Below are 18,083 nucleotides of genomic sequence, written 5' to 3'. Positions count from 1 at the left end.
AAAAAATTCCACACTGGGTACCACCTGACTTTGCTATGCCACTGGGTCAACAACTCTGGGAAACGGGGGGGGGGGGGGGGCTGCCAGAGCGATCTTTGCACCATGGCGCTGGATATGCTTAAGACGGCCCTGGACTTAACACTGTAGGCTTCATCTCAATATGTTCTCATCTTGTCTTTAAAAAAAGTCACCATAGTGCATATTCAGTTTTTGAACTCAAGCACAGCCTTGAGGCCAATTCTAGAACTCCATTGTATAATTTATTGTGTGCAGAAGTATTTCGTTTCATAAGAGTTTGTCGACTTTGGTCACTTAACTGAAAATGGGTTGCTGCAGTGAATAACTTTGCCAAGTCTACACCATTGCTGAAAATACAGAAGAATTGTTCTACCCTGCATTTTATAACTTCTGCTTTCAAATGTAGATTTGCACAAGCATTTGAATACTTGCTTTCCCCTTTACAGGCAAATTAAAGATCAGAATAAAAAGGTAGCAAATCTGAAGCATAAAGAACAAGTGGAGAAGAAAAAGAGTGCACAGATGCTAGAAGAAGCTAGACGGCGGGAAGACAATCTTAATGACAGTTCCCAGCAGTTGCAGGTAACGTGAATCTGTATGTCTGACACAGGGCCATCTTCCTTGAAATTTCTGCCTCAGTTGCTTCCTCGCTTTCAGACTTATTCCTAATAAAGGAGTTGCTTTGTGATTAAAGGAGGAGCTTTACCCTCACAGCATTCTGAGATTCTGGAAGGGTGTGGCCTATTAAGCTTCAACAGTTTGATCCCTTTTATGGTAAGTGAGCAAATAGGACTTTGCTTCAGCCGTAAGTTACTGGGACAACATTATAAACTCGCCATCGATTTCAAGTTGGTTACAGAGTCTGGCTTCCGGTGCTTCTAAAGATCTTGCTTAATTGTTTTGAGATACTTGGACTTAGCTTTTGTTCAGTGAAGAAAGCCTGAGAAGCACTCATGTATCAGTAAGTATCCTTGGAGTTACAGAATTACGTTTCTGTTTATTTGGGCACGGATCATTTTCTTCAATTTCACACCTATTCACTGCATATTTCCCTCCATCTATAAAGCCACTGACACAGTGCCCTGTTGTCATAAGTGACTCCTCACAGAATATTTCACAGCATAAAGTAGGCATATTGTGACAGTCATCTGCAATACCAAGTTAATTTGCAATGGAAGCTGTGTTCTGATGAACATACTTTAGTTGAACAAAGTTATCTGAGGGGTTAGCAGGTGAAATGTATTCGAAACGTGTTTTGTAGCAACAGAGTGATTCTCATTTCAAAGTGGACTATCCACATGGAATCATAGAATTGTAGAGGTGGAAGGGACCGAGGGTCATGTAGTCCTACCTCCTTCAGTGCAGGAATCCTTCCCACAGTCATTTCTGGGTGGGCTCAAACCAGCAACCTTCTGGTTAACCAGTCACACTGATCCATTGCACCACAGAGATACATGGAGAGAGGGTGCAGGGAAAGGGAGGCTATGCACTTTCTAAAGGTCCTGTACAGACTACATTCACTATACTATCTGGAGCCTGATTGTGGGAGGCAAGAAGGGAAAGAGGCATGGTTCTGGTGTGTACATGTGTAAATAACTCCTCAAATAAACATTAGGGAAGCTGTTGCAAGCTAATGTTGAACAGGTAGAAGATAAAAGAAAGGCTGACGAACCGCTCATTATACAAGGACTTGTGCATCCATCATCCATAGCTTATACAAATTCCCAGTGTTGGGCCTCTGTGCCAATGTATGTACAGTGAAGAATTCAAGGGACATAATTTATAGGTCAGTTTTAGTGTTTCTACTTGTAAGCCTTTGCAAAGTAAGTGGAGATGTGTCTTTAAATGTCCTGCTCTATTTCAGCATTAATCTAATAATGGCCATATGCTTTACATATAGGTATGTAATGGCATTCAAATGTCAGTTTTCTCAAATATATAACAATTCACTTGAAGGTGAAATAAGTCCTCTTTGGTGGTCTTATTTTGGACATGTCTCTTCTCCATTTAGTAGCAGGTCCAGTTTAATTATATCAGTAGTTTAGTGTGGGTGTGTGAGTATGGGCATGTAGATATATATAGATATGTAATTTTAAAACATCAAATCAGCTTGCTCTGAATCCCATAAGGATGCAGTTAATCATAAAATCATATTTATTACAGTGACTAGGGGGATATTTGTCATGCCCTCAAGCTCAGTGAAGGAGCCAGCTTAGTCTCTGTCTTTGTACCACCACCTGGGGAATTGGAGCAGCCTCCTGATGCTGGTATTTCAGAGTCAAGAGAATCTAAGGCTAGTGGCTCAGAATCCATGGAACCTGAGGCTGGTTGCCTAGAACCTGAGTCAGGACCCTCCCCTGAGCCTGACTTGTAAGAGAATCAAGGGCTCTGTATGCTACCACGCCTCCCAAAAGATGCAGGGAGCAGGCCACTAGAGAAAAGTGGACCATTTTTTGTCTGCAGGGTTGGCTCTTTAAGATACACAGTCTTTAGTCCAAGAGCTTAGACCTTGGGAAAGGTGGCCCAGAGGAAGAGATTTGTAAGGCCCAAGTTCACTTCCAACAGTGAGCTAATAAAGTTGCTCACTCAGAATATTTTCATTAAAATTCTGTCCCCACTCTTCTCCAGCAAGAATCCAGTCAGCTTATCCAACACAACTAGTTTTCCTTTATTCTCCTGGGAGCTAATTAGTTAAATAAAAAAGTAAGCACAGAGAGAAATAGATATACTGTAAGCAATCATTGCCGGTTTTGGGGTTAGTACACAGAAGCACCAATTTTAAATAATTTTGGCTTTTGTGGTTTTGGCTGGAATTAATAATTCATTATGTAGTGCTTAAAAATATGATCCCTATTTTCTTAAACTAGCCATCTGCAATCCAGCCAAATAAACAAGCTTCCAAGCTCTTACTGCACTGTCTGTAATAGGCATGTGGTTTGTCTCTTCCTAGTCAAATATCAAAGTGTTCATTTATACAGGAGTTTCTGATGATGGAAACTTGACATTTGGAAAGAACAATAAGAGGATTGGAGGAATAAAACCAGCAATAATAACAATTAACTCAATTTACCTGGACTAAAAATGAACCAATTAAAATGGATTTATAATATTGTCCATCTTTAGTTCTCTTATAACAGCTTTATACATGAGAGTTTGCTTCATGTAGGAAGATAAAAAACTGATCCCTCTCTTTTTCCTTCTCATGGCTTCTAGTAGGTACGTAGACAGTAGCATTTAGAATGAGATGTCACCTAATATGAATCAGTAGCTCATAATGCTTATCATAAATATGAGGCAAACTCCACTAGCCCCCCTCTGGTTCTGAGTACAAAACAAGCTTCTGAATGTGCCTTTTAATTTTCATTTATATTTAATCCAAACCCAGATACCAATTAGGGCTCACAAAATGATCATACTGACTCCTTCTGTTCCCACATAGTCTATTGGCTGCAAGGAATAGAATCTGGCACTTTAAAATCAGTAATCTTTCATCCAGAGTTGCATCTGAATTCTATGAAAAAATATGTGGGAGCTTCCTCCACTGACATTGCCACTACCATTGAATAATCATAGGTTTCATTTTTAATAATAGGATACAAAAAAAGTGGGACACGTTCTCAGGCTCTGTTAAGCAAGGTGCTCTTTGTTACTAAGAAAACATCTTCCAGCATCATGGGTATGCATTGTACAACTTTCTCTTTGTTAGAGGCCAGTGTGGAACAGTCTTGGAATTGGAAGTTAGGGGAAATTTCATGTTCTACCCACCCACCCACCTCCAAAAAGGCGTATCCTGGAAAAATAATGTATCACCAAGTTATAACTAAGGCACAGGAATGGCTTTTGTTTGGTGATGATTTATTAATAGCTGCTTGTTTTGCTATACAAATCTGTTTTGTTTACTATCTGCATTTGCTTAGCTTTTTCAGATTCATTGGATATTTAAGTGATAATATATGAGTAACATTAATATTCAAAATATATTGCTACATTTCCATATTGATTACATTACAATATTAAGATGGAATTGATTGTTGCACTACTTGATCTTTTTCTGGATTTTCAGTAGAATTAGAATGTCCCACAGAGTTAATACTTTTGAATAGGGAAACTTACTACGTGTACTTGAATTGCAAATGCTTGCTGCTTATCTCAGATGAAAAACACAGCTATACCTCCATTATACTATGCTTCCTTCCATGCAGTTGCTCAGATCGGCTTTAACCAGACACACATTCTTCTATAGAGTAGAAGTGGAGACACCACTGAAGATTCTGAATATGACAGTCTGGATTCTGACATAACATAGACAACCTAATGAGTATTTTCCATGTCTGCTGCAATTAGAACTGCACACTATAATTTTCGAGGACTGTCTGTTCCAGACTGGGTAGGGTAATTCTAACTCTAAGCACCTGTAACAACATTAGAAGGGTTTAATCAACACTGCTTCAGAAGATATAGAAAGTAAGCACAATGTTCGTGATGCTGGAGTAGCCAGTGTATGAAGATCATCTTCTTTGTTGAGTAGCATCTGGACAATTTTTCCTGTGTTAGATGATGTTGCTTTCTCCTTTTTCTCTATTCCAATATGTGTGCATTAGTACAAACATCAAGATTTTCCTGTCCTCTCATCACAACACAAGGCTTGTGTTCTTCTCTCATAAGTCAAGAACCTCTCTGTACAGAAAGAGTCTGAGAGAACTGTGTACATTTGGCAGAACTTGTAGTAGTTTGCTGAGGTGTACCATCCTCACGAATACAAGATCTTGCAAATATCATGACCATTTAAATCTTTTTAGCAATTAACAAAGTGAATGGTGCCAAACCAGTCCTCTTTCCAGACAGACAGCACCACCATTCCTCAGAGTTGAAATGACAAATCAGAAACCATGGGAAGATTCTTAGAGGATGCTAACTTGCTGCTGCTTTATTTCTTAGTGCTTATTAGTTGCTATATGATGTGCTAGTTGTGAACTTCAGAGAAGCCTGGCAGACCCTTCCTGATAATCATACATTCATGGTGGATGAGATCAATACTTGAAGTAGTGTGAAACTGGCAAAAAAGACAATGTTCTGTCATTTAGTTGAACCTAAAACACTCCTTGAATAACAAGCAAGCAGTGGCAACTCATGTTTGTGTCTGAGTTACGGTTTCAGAAGCTTACAACATTCATATATTTGTGTAAAAACATTTCCTAGTCTATAGCCTAAAGATCTCTTGTTTTTGTACTAGATGTTTCAAACATTAAATAAGCATCTGATGTCGCATTTTGGTCTATGACAACATGGTTTACATATGTAAGGGATTTCATTCTGAAGAGAATTGGTTCCTAATGTTTCAAATACTGCTTATTTGACACTCTGGCCTTCGTCTTTCCACCTCACATAGATCCTTTGCCATGTTGATTTAATCGGATGGTGCTTTGTATCACTCTCCATATAGAAAAAAAGGAGCTCTTGTCTCCAAGCAAATCACTAACTGCAAGTTGCACTCCTTCCAGTTTTCTATGCCTTGCCTGTCAGGTTGTGCGTGCCTGAGAAGAGATTCTGAATGCTTGCTGCTATACCACAACATCTGCGTACTAACCTGCTATGGAGCTGCATGTGAATCTGCATCTTTTGCACATAATCTGTCAACTGCTCTAGCTGCTCTTTACACAAATGGCACTTCTAGCACTGATCTCTTGGTTTGCTCTCTTTCTCCTTTACTGTGATGCTTACCTTCTCCAGCTCTGCCTTCACTTACAACTTCTCCCTTCCTCTGTGCGAAGATTTGTGCTTGTGGAATTACATCACGGGAGAGTAACTTATGGTTGACGTAGCACTTGGCTTGCCAGCTTTTTAAATCCAAGCTACTTTATCTGGTCTCCTATCATTTTCCAGGACAGTCTGCATAAGAAGGATGATCGAATTGAGGAGCTAGAAGAGGCACTCAGGGAGAGTGTGCAAATAACGGCAGAGCGTGAAATGGTGTTAGCTCAAGAAGAATCAGCCAGGATACAGTCTGAAAAACAGGTCTGCGTAATTATAGTCACTGCTGTTGCTATCTAGGCAACATTGTTAGGTATTGTAACTTGATTTGTTTAGCATCGTATCAGAGAATCCTAAAGCCCTTGGTAGACTTTTTTATTTAGTTCATTTTCAAGTAATTTCCCACCAGATATTTTAAGCCTCTTTGAAATCTGAAAATGAATCCTCTAAATAGTGCCTTCAAGTTCCACTCAGTAAAATATACCAGTATGAGAACAGCTATCATTAAACAGGTTTTTGTATCTTACATTTAAGCCCTTTTAGAAACATATTCTGATAACTGCTGCTTCCCTCACCCATAAACTCCCCTTTCCATTGAAACAATGTTAAACCAATGGAAGTCACTTTTTTCATTCTAAAGATTTTCCCAGCTAAACTTCTTTAACATTTTAGTGCTTTTTGCACATTAGCCATACACACTTTTTGAAAGTAAATAAAAGGATTTTGGATTCAAAATTATCAAAGATGCATACAAAGCAGTGGGTGAACTGGATAAAATCTAATATGAGATTATCTTTCTTTGAAAAGTAAGTATTGAAGAAACCTCATGTGGACTGTTTCTATATAACCACAACTGGTAGTGGAAAATTATTCCTTTCTCTTTGGGGAAAACATTTTATCATTAGAAATGGCAGTGCTACTTATACTTATTTTAAAAGGATATTATTTTATTAACAATCTATGAGCTAGTTTCTTACTCAAAATAGGGTGCTCAAAGCAGCATACAACAAAGAAAAAGAACAATAAAAGGAAACAGCAAAAAAGTGATTAAATAAAATAACCATGTAGCAGAGAAAGCATGAACAGAATTGACAAGAAAACCAAGCAGCTTAAAAACCAAACAATGGGAGAAGATCAAACAATATCAAAGGCATGAAGGTGGACCTTACCACTTGGCAAAAGGATAATAAAGAAGGAATCTGATAAGCGTTCTGAGGGAAGGGCATTCCACAGTGAGTGTGCAACCATGAAGACTCTGTCCTGCATTCCCACCAACCACAGCACAGCATAAGACAAAATCCTGTGTCTGTAATATTGGACTGATCTCTGCCACCTTGTTAAATATTGCACAAGACATACTCAAGGTTGCCCATTTCTCCACATCAGGTATCAGCAGCCAATCTGACTCTTCTCAGGATGACTCATCTATTCATAGTTGATATAATTTCATGGTCTTCTGTTGTGGTGGTGGTGATCATCACCATTTGTGCCCTTTCAACAGCCACTGTACAGCAAATAACGAGTTTCTGTACATTAGAGCAATGAGCAGCAACGTCCATGTGCTTCCATGTTACTTCAGCAGACATATGCAGCATTTTGCCGCGGCTTCCATGGCTGTCCTTCAGGATCTCACATGATGCAGCACCCTCCTCCTCTCTGCTGTTTCCACATACCATTTTGATCTCAAGTGTTGACAGCTTGGAGTTCCTTGTTGGCCATTGCTCTTTTGGGGGATGGCACAAACAGCACAGGAACACTGTAGCACAGAAGGACTACCACTAGCATCTCAAGCGCTTGTGCTTTGAAATAGTGACTCAGACAGTTTGTGGGAAGGTACCCAAGCAAAAATATAATGTAGTGGTTTATCGCAGGACTTTCAAAACAGTGTTTGCTTCCTTCTGAAAGTGTACTAGAGCAGTTCTTTGGGGGAAACAATCATTTTGACACCAATAAATACATAATAATCTTATTACTAGGGGGCGGGGCGGGGCTATGCTCACCTCTGTGATGACAAATTATATCAGAGGACAGATTTCCAAGGTGTGATGGCCAGTGTGCTAAGGCAACTGCTTCTTTTTTAGTGGTAAGTACTCAAGTACTCTCTGTTTTAAAGAATAATGCATGGTATTGGTGTACCAATAGAGCAAATACTTTAATGTAACAGCAAGAACAGACAGTAAATGGTTTTCTTTATGCACTTACTAGAGTGTTTCCCTCACTATTGATTCTCTAGTCCCTTGTCTCTATTGCACCATATGTACTAGATTGCATTTCATCCACTAGACAAGCTTAGTAATGTTTCAGAATTGTTTTTTTAGCACAGCAGGTGTAACATCATCTCATGGTTGCTCTTCAAGCACACTTGCACCACCACCATCACCTGCAATGAAATTCTCACATAGAACATAGGCAAGACTGTTCTTAACTATAGATTTATTAGTGTACAGTACAGCAGGGTTCATGTATGCATGGTCAAGTCAAGGTTCCTTGCCTGTAGATAAAGCTACAGATGGTGGGTACTCTCATTTTTGCCTTTCTCAGTCCAAACTCATGAAAGGTGGGTTTTAATGAAGCCATGCCCACAAATTATTATTATAATGCATATACACAACAATGTGGGTGGCGCTGTGGGTTAAACCACAGAGCTTAGGGCTTGCTGATCAGAAGATTGGTGGTTTGAATCCCCGCAACAGGGTGAGCTCCCGTTGATGGGTCCCTGCTCCTGCCAACCTAGCAGTTCAAAAGCACGTCAAAGTGCAAGTAGATAAATAGGTACCGCTCCAGCGGGAAGGTAAACAGCGTTTCTGTGTGCTGCTCTGGTTCGCCAGAAAGCGGCTTAGTCATGCTGGCCATATGACCCAGAAGCTGTACGCTGGCTCCCTCAGCCAGTAAAGCAAGATGAGCAGCCCAACCCTAGAGTCGTCCGTGACTAGACCTAACGGTCAGGGTTCCCTTTACCTTTTTATTTGAGGCATGTTAAAGTTTTCCCTTTTGGGCTCCTAACAATTAGTAAATTATAATATATAATGAACAAATGTCTGACCCCTAGTCAGAGTAACACATTTTTCCAACTGATATGTTTGGTCTGGTGGTTGGGAAGACTTCTGATCCTGCCAACCGTGGCAGGGGGAAATTGGTCAAAGGCTTACAAATATTCTAAACATTCTGCATGTAATATAAAACAGGGGGGGTTATAAAGCATAATGTAAGAGTTAAAGATATGTGGGCTCTGTTGTCACCCACTTCACATTACAACTTTGTTTGGTTTTGGCTGGAGAGCGAACATTTCCGCTTTGGGAGATGTCCTTATTTCAGAATTAAAGGTGTTGGTGTAGTTTAATATGGTGCATAGTATAGCCTGAAGGGTAGAAAAAATGTAAATCCTTCCTTTGCAAGACGAGGGGGGGTAGGGGAGAGCTGAATGGGGTGCAGAAGTGGGAGATAAGGGTTGGGATGTTAGGAAGGGGGCTTGGGAGGAGTGGGCTGGGTGGATGGGAGTCAAGGAAATGGGGAAGGGTAAAGAAAGTGACGCGGGTGGCGCTGTGGTCTAAACCACAGAGCCTAGGTCTTGCTGATCGGAAGGTCGACAGTTCATATCCCCGCGATGGGGTGAGCTCCCGTTGTTCGGTCCCAGCTCCTGCCCACCTAGCTGTTCAAAAGCACGTCAAGTGCAAGTAGATAAATAAGTACCGCTCTGGCGGGAAGGTAAACGGCACTACTCTGGTTCACTAGAAGCAGCTTAGTCATGCTGGCGACATGACCCGGAAGCTGTACGCCAGCTCCCTTGGCCTATAGAGCAAGATGAGAGTGCAGCCCCAGAGTCGTCCGCAACTGGACCTAACAGTCAGGGGTACCTTTACCTTCTTGCAGTTTAATTGTGCAAGCACATAGATATTTTATTTTTTTCAGTGTTTTGGAAGCCAGATCCCGCATCACCATAACTGGGCTGTTTTTATAAGTTATGGAGATAAGCCTCAGGTTAAGTTTTAAAGTATTTTTAATAAGCTCCTTTATGATGGGCAGGCTATTATTATTATTATTATTTATTATTATTAATTTACTTGTGCTGGAAATTATTCTCTTAAGATATTGTTACCATTTTCTTTCTCCAGCAAGGAAGAGGGTGGTGCTATCTTGGCTGTAGCCTGCATTAGTGCATTCTTGAAGTGAGCCTTCTGTCACAGAAGAGGAAGAATTGAGTGAAGTCTTTTGTTTTCGCCTTTTCTGAATCTTTTTGTGTTACCCTCTCCTTTCTTAAAGCTTTGAGGGTTTGTTTGTTTTGCTTTAAGCTGTTTTTCTAGGCCTTGGAGCAGAGCTTAGAGTTTAAGCAGCCATCTTCTTTCCTTCGTGGTCATGCCTCCCATGTGTATATCTTTTCAAGCTGTTGTGGGGAAATTTCCTTAAAAAAATAGGGATGGGTTGTAAGGACAAAGTTGTGGTTCAGCTCTCCCGGATAAATATTCGTATAATAACCTGTTTTCCCCTTTTCTTCTTGAAAGTTTGTTGTGGAGCATTAGATAGGTGGGGAATGTTGGGAAACTGCCAGGGAGATATAGTCCATCATGGCCCAAGCCGGAGTTCTGGGCGTCCATCAATCTCCCGTACCTCAGGCAGATCCAGCAGTTAGCGGCACGAAGCCTCTGGAAATTCCTAGCCACATTCCAGGCTTGTGCACAATGTTTATCAGCAGAAACACAGCCAAAAGCTTGCACCGCAGAAGAGCATATTTTACAGACTTTATTTAGCGTATAACAGAACAAAGAAAAACACGACCATTCTGTGTCAGCATCTTCGGCCAACTGAGAAAACGAAAGGAATATCAGCAGAACATAAACATCCTGTGAACAGGACATGCGCAGACTCTGTGACTCCCAAAGCCTGCTCCCTTTAAGGTGGAACGGAAATATCCTAACATCCTCCCCCTTTCCGTGTAACCTGTTGTACCTGTGGTTCACTCAATTGCAACCTTTGTACATAAACCTTATGTTGTTCTTTGTTAACAACCTTAGACAACAGATCAGCAGGGATTTCATTTCCTGCCATGTAGGACACCCGAATCAGTCCTTTCTGAATACACTCTCTTGCACGATGTAGCTTAATCTGCAAGTACTTGGTTCTCTGCTTGCAACTCTCGGAGTTCAGCAAAGCCAAACACGATCTATTGTCTTGATACACTTGTACAGGACATTTCACAGACACCCTGATGTCCTTAAACAGTTGCATCAACCATTCACAATCCATGAGTGAAAATGACAGAGCATTGAGTTCTGCTTCACAGGAACTTAGGCTCACTGTTGTTTGCTTCTTGCACAACCAGTCAAACAGGCAGTGGTTGTACATGTAGCATACTCCAGAAGTGCTTGTACCATCCGTGGTGTCACTTCCAAAACTAGCATCTGCAAAGATTTCAAGACCTCCAGTCTTCTGACTGGTGAACCTCAGCCTGTAGTGCATAGTCCCTTTCAAATAGCGGGCTATGCGCTTCAGAGCTTTCCAATCCTGAACCGTAGGATTGTTGGCATGTCTGCTAAGCAGATTACAGCTTACAGCTATGTCAGGTCTTGAACATCTGGCAATGAAATTCAGTTTGCCTAGAATGCATCTGTATAGTGTTGTGTCAGAAAACGCTTCAGCAGTACTGTCTACCTGGTAACCTGTCACCATCGGTGTGTCTGCTGGGTTTGCATCAACCAAATTCAACCTGGTTAATACATCAGTAATTTTCTGTGTTTGGTGTACCAGAAAATTACCTGCTTGGTCTTTCTCCACCTGCAGAGAAAGATAGTTGGATACCTCACCAAGATCCTTCATGTCAAAGTGCTCCTTCAGCCGAGCTAGGGTGCTTTGGTAAAAAGCCTGATTCTTCCAAAACATCAGAAGATCATCAACAAAACATAAACAATACAGTTTGTTTTGCCCCTCCTCCTTGACAAACACACATGGATCAGCTTTGCCCTGGTGAAAACCTAGAGAAAGCAATGTCTCAGTGAGTTTTGTGTTCCAACACCTGGCACTCTGCTTGAGACCATATAAGGATTTCCGTAGTTTACAGACCATTCCCTTCTGTATCTCCATCCCATCAGGTGGAAGCATGAACAGCTGTTCATTCAAAATCCCATACAAAAAAGCTGTATTAATGTCGTGGTGGGAAACATGCAGTTTCTCCTCCGCAGCGACCTTGAGCATCAGCCGAATGCTCTCATATTTGACTGTGGGTGAGTAGGTCTCATGGTAATCCTGTCCTGGTACCTGTGAAAAACCTCTGGCAACCAATCTGGCTTTGTGTCTGACTACCTTGCCATTCTGGTCTGTCTTGGCCTTGAAGACCCATTTGCTGCCAACCAGTCTCATTCCTGGGACTACCGGTACCAATTCCCAAGTTTGGTTCCTGTTCAAGGAATCAACTTCAGCCTTCATGGCATTAAGCCAAGGCTCAGCATCTTTAGAGGTTAACTCCTGAACCTCTTTGAAGCTTGAAGGTTCCCATACCTTCTCTGAGCTACCAAGAACAGCAGTTGCTGTCTTAGCAAACTCATCAGCATACCTCTTTGGAGGTCTGCCTTTGGTCGCCCTTTCAGACCTACGCACTAGACGCAAGTCTTCTGGACTCATCTCCTCTTTCTTAGGAGAAAAATGACCAATGGTGAACAGTGGTTCTTCCAGTTCATTGTCAGACGCATCAGATGGTCTGACTGAGGCCTGTGCGCTCTTGTAGTCTGCTGTGTCATCACTGTCACTGACACCAGCAGCAGCAGCAGCGCCGCCCACTGAACTGGAACCCGAACTCTGATCATCATCCTCATCCTCATCATCCTCATCCTCATCCTCATCAGCAGCAGCAGCAGCTTTCTCATCTTTAGCTGCTTGCTTGACATCACCTTCATCCTCTTCTGGGTAACTCTGGAAAATTCCCACATTTTCCCTCCACTTAGGATTGTACTCAACACTCCTTGTGAACTTAATGGACTTAGAGTTAGTCATCCATACCCTGTATGCACCTTTTTCGTACCCCATGAACAAACCATGTGCCCCACGCTTCCCAAGCTTGTTGGTTTGTTGTGTGCGTACCCACATGTCCGAACCAAATATTTTCATGTGTTTGGTGTTGGGTTTCTTGCCAAACATCTTCTCATAGGGGGTACAACCAATGGGTGATGACAATCTGCGATTATAACTGTAAACCAAATTCCCCAAAGCCTCCCCCCAAAACTTATCAGGGAGATTGGCATCATGCAACAAGGTCTTGATTCCTTGCAGCAATGTCTGATTTGCTCTCTCCGCAAGCCCATTCATCCATGGCGATCTGGGCGTTGACATGTCATGCTGGATCCCCTTCTCAGTCAGGAAAGCTTCAAACTGCTGAGAAGTAAACTCCCCGCCCCGATCAGTAAATAAACAAGAAATACGTTTACCGTGCACATTCTCCAACCAAGCACAGAATTCCTTAAACTTCGGAAACGCTTGCGATTTCTGTTCGAGCAAATACACATGAATGTACCTGGAAAAAGAATCAATCAGAATCATGAAGTATCTTGCTCCTCCTAAAGAGGGCGCAAGTGGCCCAACCAGGTCCGCATGCACTAGCTGGTAGGGTTTGGAAGCCTGCCTGCTAGACTCCTTGCCTTTTGGAGCAACCTTCACCTTGTTCTCTGCACAAGATACACATTTCATGTGAAATTTACAGGGTTTGATGTTCAAACCCTCAACCACCTCTGGCATCTTGGCCAGTGCCTTCCAAGAGAGGTGACAAAACCTTCGATGTGTATCGTGAATGCAACCTGCATGAAGAACTTCGTTAGTTTGTGCAACACAACAAGAATCAGCCTTAGATACAACAGCAGTGTCGTCATAAGTTATATGGAACAAACCATCCATAAACTTTGCATGCAAATAGTCCTCTTTGCCTTTACTGATGACACAGACGCTCCTCTTGAAGGAAATCTGAAAACCACGCCCAGTAAGCTGCGGGACGCTAAGCAAGTTGCTTGCAGCTCCTGGAACAAAAAGTACATTACTGATGGTAGTGTGCAGACTTGCAAGTTTCACAGTCCCTTCTCCAGCAATTTGCAACGTCCTTCCATCAGCCAGGTGGATCTCACCTTCCTGAGGCTTGAAGGAGATAAAGAGATGGCGGTCCTTCGAAATATGGCGGCTGGCACCTGAATCCACAATAAACCTGCCTTTGGCTGTTGGAGCAGTCTTTACAGCAAGCAAACCCTTGTTTTCCAGCGGTGTGGGCTTTTGCAGCTTGCCCCCCTGCTGCTCCTGGCCACCAGACCTGCCTTTAGCCTTTGGTGAAGCTGTGCCAGCAAGCAAAACCTTGCTTTCCACTGGCGTGGGCTTTTGCAGCTTGCCCCCCTGCTTCTGGTCAGCAGACGTGCCTTTAGCCTTTGGTGAAGCTGTGCCAGTAAACAACGCTTTGTTTTTCCCTGGCGCCGAGGGCTCTTCACCCTCCCTCTGCTCCTGGCCATCTGTAGGCATCTGTTTACCTTTGCCTTTCCGGCCTCTGCAAAGGCGATGGCCTTGGTTCTCACGAGAAACAGAGCTCTCAGCTGCCGACTCCTTGGCTCCCCCTGGAGGCTGGAATGCTGCCTGGGATGACGTGACGGTCAGCTCCCCCTGCAGCTTGCAACCGGTGCCCTCAGCATCCCTGCATTCATACGCATTCTGGGAAACAGCTAGGACCTCCGATGCAGTCAAACTCTGGGCTGGGATTATTGGCAAATGAGCTTTCAACAAAGCATTCCACATTCCACGTGCAGTGGTGTTGCCAGCCAGCGTCTTAATTTCCTCAAGAGATACGGATAAGACTATTACGTCAATCGCTTTCGAATTCTGGCCTTTCCATCTCTCTGTCAGAGGAACTGGGGGGGCTTCAGAAACGGCATGCCACACCCCAAACTGACGCAGCAAAGATTCACACCATTTTGCCCAGGTTTCATAATTCTGCCCATCCAACTTAGGGCATTCAGCATTTCCATAAGCTTGGAAAAACTCCATTCCAGCTTTTGGCATTAGCCGTGAGTCTATTTTAACTTGAAAGACTCCTTATCTTGGCAGGCATTAATCACGAACTCTTTGGCTCGGCTCCCAGGCCAATTAAGCCTTGCCGGAGTTCAGAAGCTCCTTGCCGAGGTAAAACAGAAAAGCGTCCCTTTCTTTCGCTTTCCCCACGTACCTCAAACGCAGTCTGTTGCAGCATTTACTCTCCTGTAGGTGCTGTGAATCTGGGCCCGAAACCTTGTTGTTGGGAAACTGCCAGGGAGATATAGTCCATCATGGCCCAAGCCGGAGTTCTGGGCGTCCATCAATCTCCCATACCTCAGGCAGATCCAGCAGTTAGCGGCACGAAGCCTCTGGAAATTCCTAGCCACATTCCAGGCTTGTGCACAATGTTTATCAGCAGAAACACAGCCAAAAGCTTGCACCGCAGAAGAGCATATTTTACAGACTTTATTTAGCGTATAACAGAACAAAGAAAAACACGACCATTCTGTGTCAGCATCTTCGGCCAACTGAGAAAACGAAAGGAATATCAGCAGAACATAAACATCCTGTGAACAGGACATGCGCAGACTCTGTGACTCCCAAAGCCTGCTCCCTTTAAGGTGGAACGGAAATATCCTAACAGGGAATGGGGTCTGTTGCCAGGAAGGGAAAGGGGCAGGTCTGGTAAGCACCAGCAAGAATCTCCTATCCTTGTGACCAATTTTGGATTCTAAGTGCTCTTGTCTCGTACCTCTGTAGCCAAAAGATCATATGGAGCAGAATACCAAAATGAACTCGGATTAGATATAGCAGCAAGCAGTGACAAATGCAAGCCAGGACTCTTAAACCCCCTTCTTCAAGTAATCGTTTCAGTTAGTAGTTTGGGTGGCATGGGTCTGGACTGCAAACAAATCACAGTTAAGCTAAATCAATATTTAGTGTAGAGATGTGGAACCTGTGGTACTCCTGGATGACGATGTACTACAACTCCCATTATTGCTAACCATTGGCCATGCTGCTTAAGCCTGGGAGGTGAGGAGAGTTGGGAGTCTGGCAACATCTGGAGGATCATAGGTTCCCTGTGTTCCGCCTTGGGACTTAATGCAGCCACTAGCACTGCTCAGTAATAGCTGTATCATGTTCTTTGTGTTGTAATCGCATCAAAAGTTTGCAAGTGAGGTGTTTGCTTGCTTGCTTGCTTTTAAGAATGCACTATTCCCATATTTTCACTGCAAGGGTTCTAATTTTTCCATGTGTTTAAAAGTTGTGTGAGAAACAGAAAATTGTGTGAGAAGCAAAAAGTGAAAATTGTGGTGATGTGCACCTCTGTTTTTGTTTATAGAGTCTGACGAATCCTTTAATGTATTAAAAGTGTTACCAGTCCTAGATTTGAATTGCTCTCTGCATGTTGGTACTACTTAAACTCTTTAATTGCTCTTTCTGACTTTAATTGCATGCTTTCCCCTCTTTCTTCAATTTACTGTTTTCCACCATTCTGCTTCTTGTTGCCTGTTGAAGCTATCAGATGAAAGAATGCACGAGACCAATCATTTAGACTGTAAATTGCTAAAGGTACGAAGAAGTCTCATTTCTGTTCACATTCCCCACTGTCTGTCCAAAAATAATCTTTCTACAAGCTAGCCCTGTGTAACCCTATGGCCTTGCTATCTTGACATCCCTGTTATTGTGACTGTTGGGAGGATATTTTGTGCTCCGATGCAGCAGCTTGGAGTGGCTCCAATATTAAAATTCTACCTATCCCAAGCCATCAAATTGTAACTGAAATTGCTCTTGCATCAGTTACAGCAAATGCTGTAACTTGAGCTTTAGGGCAAGAGCTTTCCATTGTTGAGGAGCCATCGCTAAGAATGGCTCTTTATATTACTTTGCAGCCCAAACTTGTCACATAGATAGTAAATGGAAGACGATATGTAGGGTTAGTTTCAAAGGTTATGATGAGAAAATGAGGCCAGGTACAGTTTTCCAGGGCTGAACACCAGAGCCTGTATAGCCTTTAAAAGTTTACAGCTCTGATATTAACTCTTGGTTTTATCCATTATCAACTCAGATTTTGCCAAGTTGGGGCAGATCAGTTTCCAGGGCAAATGAAGATTTTGTGTGATGTAGGTGTTGGAATAGGGCTTGGGAGACCAGGGTTCAAATCAGCCATGAAACTCATTGGGTAACCTTGGGCCAGTTGTCTCTCAGACTAACCTACCTCACAGGGTCATTTACCTTTTTACCTTTTGTGAGGATAAAATGGGGAGGAAAAGAAACATGTACTGTATGCCATCTTTAGCTCCTTGGAGGAAAGTTGGAATATAAATGTGATAAATAAAATGAATAAACAAAAAGCCAAGCAATTTAGAAAAGTGAGTGTGGGATAATGGTGGCAGCTCTTGCTCCTGTGTCCTTTCACAGGAACATAGGTCAGTGCCTTCTACCAACCAGGTCTTAATATACATCCTTCTAAACCAATATTGGCTACTGTGACATCACCTGCTACCTGCCCCTTTTAATTGGGAATGCCAAGGAATGAACCTGGGATGTTCTGCTGGTGAAATATGTGCTCTACCAAAGAGCAATGTCCCCTTCCCTAAAAGCATGGAGCAAGGCAGTTCCTAAAGCCTCTCCTGCATCCAGTGACTGTTCTGAATGCTAGTGGGGAAAATGGGAAGACCCCTCCCTTTCAAGAATTCTGAATAAACAGAAGGGGCTTACCTTTTCTTCTTTGGAAGCCGTTTAAGCTGAGTTACTTCCTTATTGGAAATTGGCAAAATGAGCCAAAACATACTAGAAAACGGGGTTCAATACCTGGAATCAGCTTGCTTTTTTAAAGCAGGGATTCACTTTTGGAATACAGTACCGTGGCTTGACACATTTCTATTTTTCCAGTGCATTTTTACCAAGCATTTCTGAAGTTTGTACCCAGGAGCTAATGCAAGTTAATAGTGGGAAATATTTTGAAGCTTTCCAGTGGACTTTCAGTTCGCCAGTTAAACTCGCCCACAAGTCAGGCAATCTACTTCATGTTGAGCTGCCATCTTCACACAGAGAAGTGATTATAACTTAAGTAAACATTTCACTGTTAAAGAGTAAAATAAGCTGCTGCTTTAGCCACAGGGCAGCTTCATCAAACTAGTGGTCCAGATGCCGGAAGGGATTGAAAACAGTTCTCCTACTGGTTACAATGTTTGGTGCCAATATGTAGGCCCTTGCAAAAGCCAGACATTCAGTTGTTTAGTTCCTCGTTTTCCCATGGCCTGGTTCAAATATCTCGTGGATTAGAAGACCACAGAACAACTCCTTTTCCTTCTCAGGAACAC

At 42.5% G+C, this 18,083-nt stretch overlaps 1 protein-coding gene across 25 annotated transcripts in view; it reads left to right on the top strand.

Annotated features, from left to right (window-relative positions):
- ERC1 (ELKS/RAB6-interacting/CAST family member 1) overlaps nt 1-18,083 on the top strand; it is a 161,416-nt gene that overhangs the window by 73,503 nt on the left and 69,830 nt on the right. For 13 of the 25 annotated variants that reach the window (XM_083461760.1, XM_083461755.1, XM_083461773.1 and 10 more), the window contains 3 exons: nt 465-600; nt 5,902-6,033; nt 16,276-16,329. In XM_083461760.1, the coding sequence (XP_083317886.1) occupies nt 465-600; nt 5,902-6,033; nt 16,276-16,329 (322 nt within the window). The remainder of the gene's footprint in view (nt 1-464; nt 601-5,901; nt 6,034-16,275; nt 16,330-18,083) is intronic. The other 12 variants (XR_014516241.1, XR_014516242.1, XM_083461763.1 and 9 more) reach the window with 2 other exon arrangements.

The sequence above is a fragment of the Podarcis liolepis genome (genome assembly GCF_965112155.1).
Source record: "Podarcis liolepis genome assembly, chromosome: 10".
NCBI classification, from domain to species: domain Eukaryota; kingdom Metazoa; phylum Chordata; class Lepidosauria; order Squamata; family Lacertidae; genus Podarcis; species Podarcis liolepis.
This window is presented reverse-complemented; position numbering and strand designations above follow the sequence as displayed.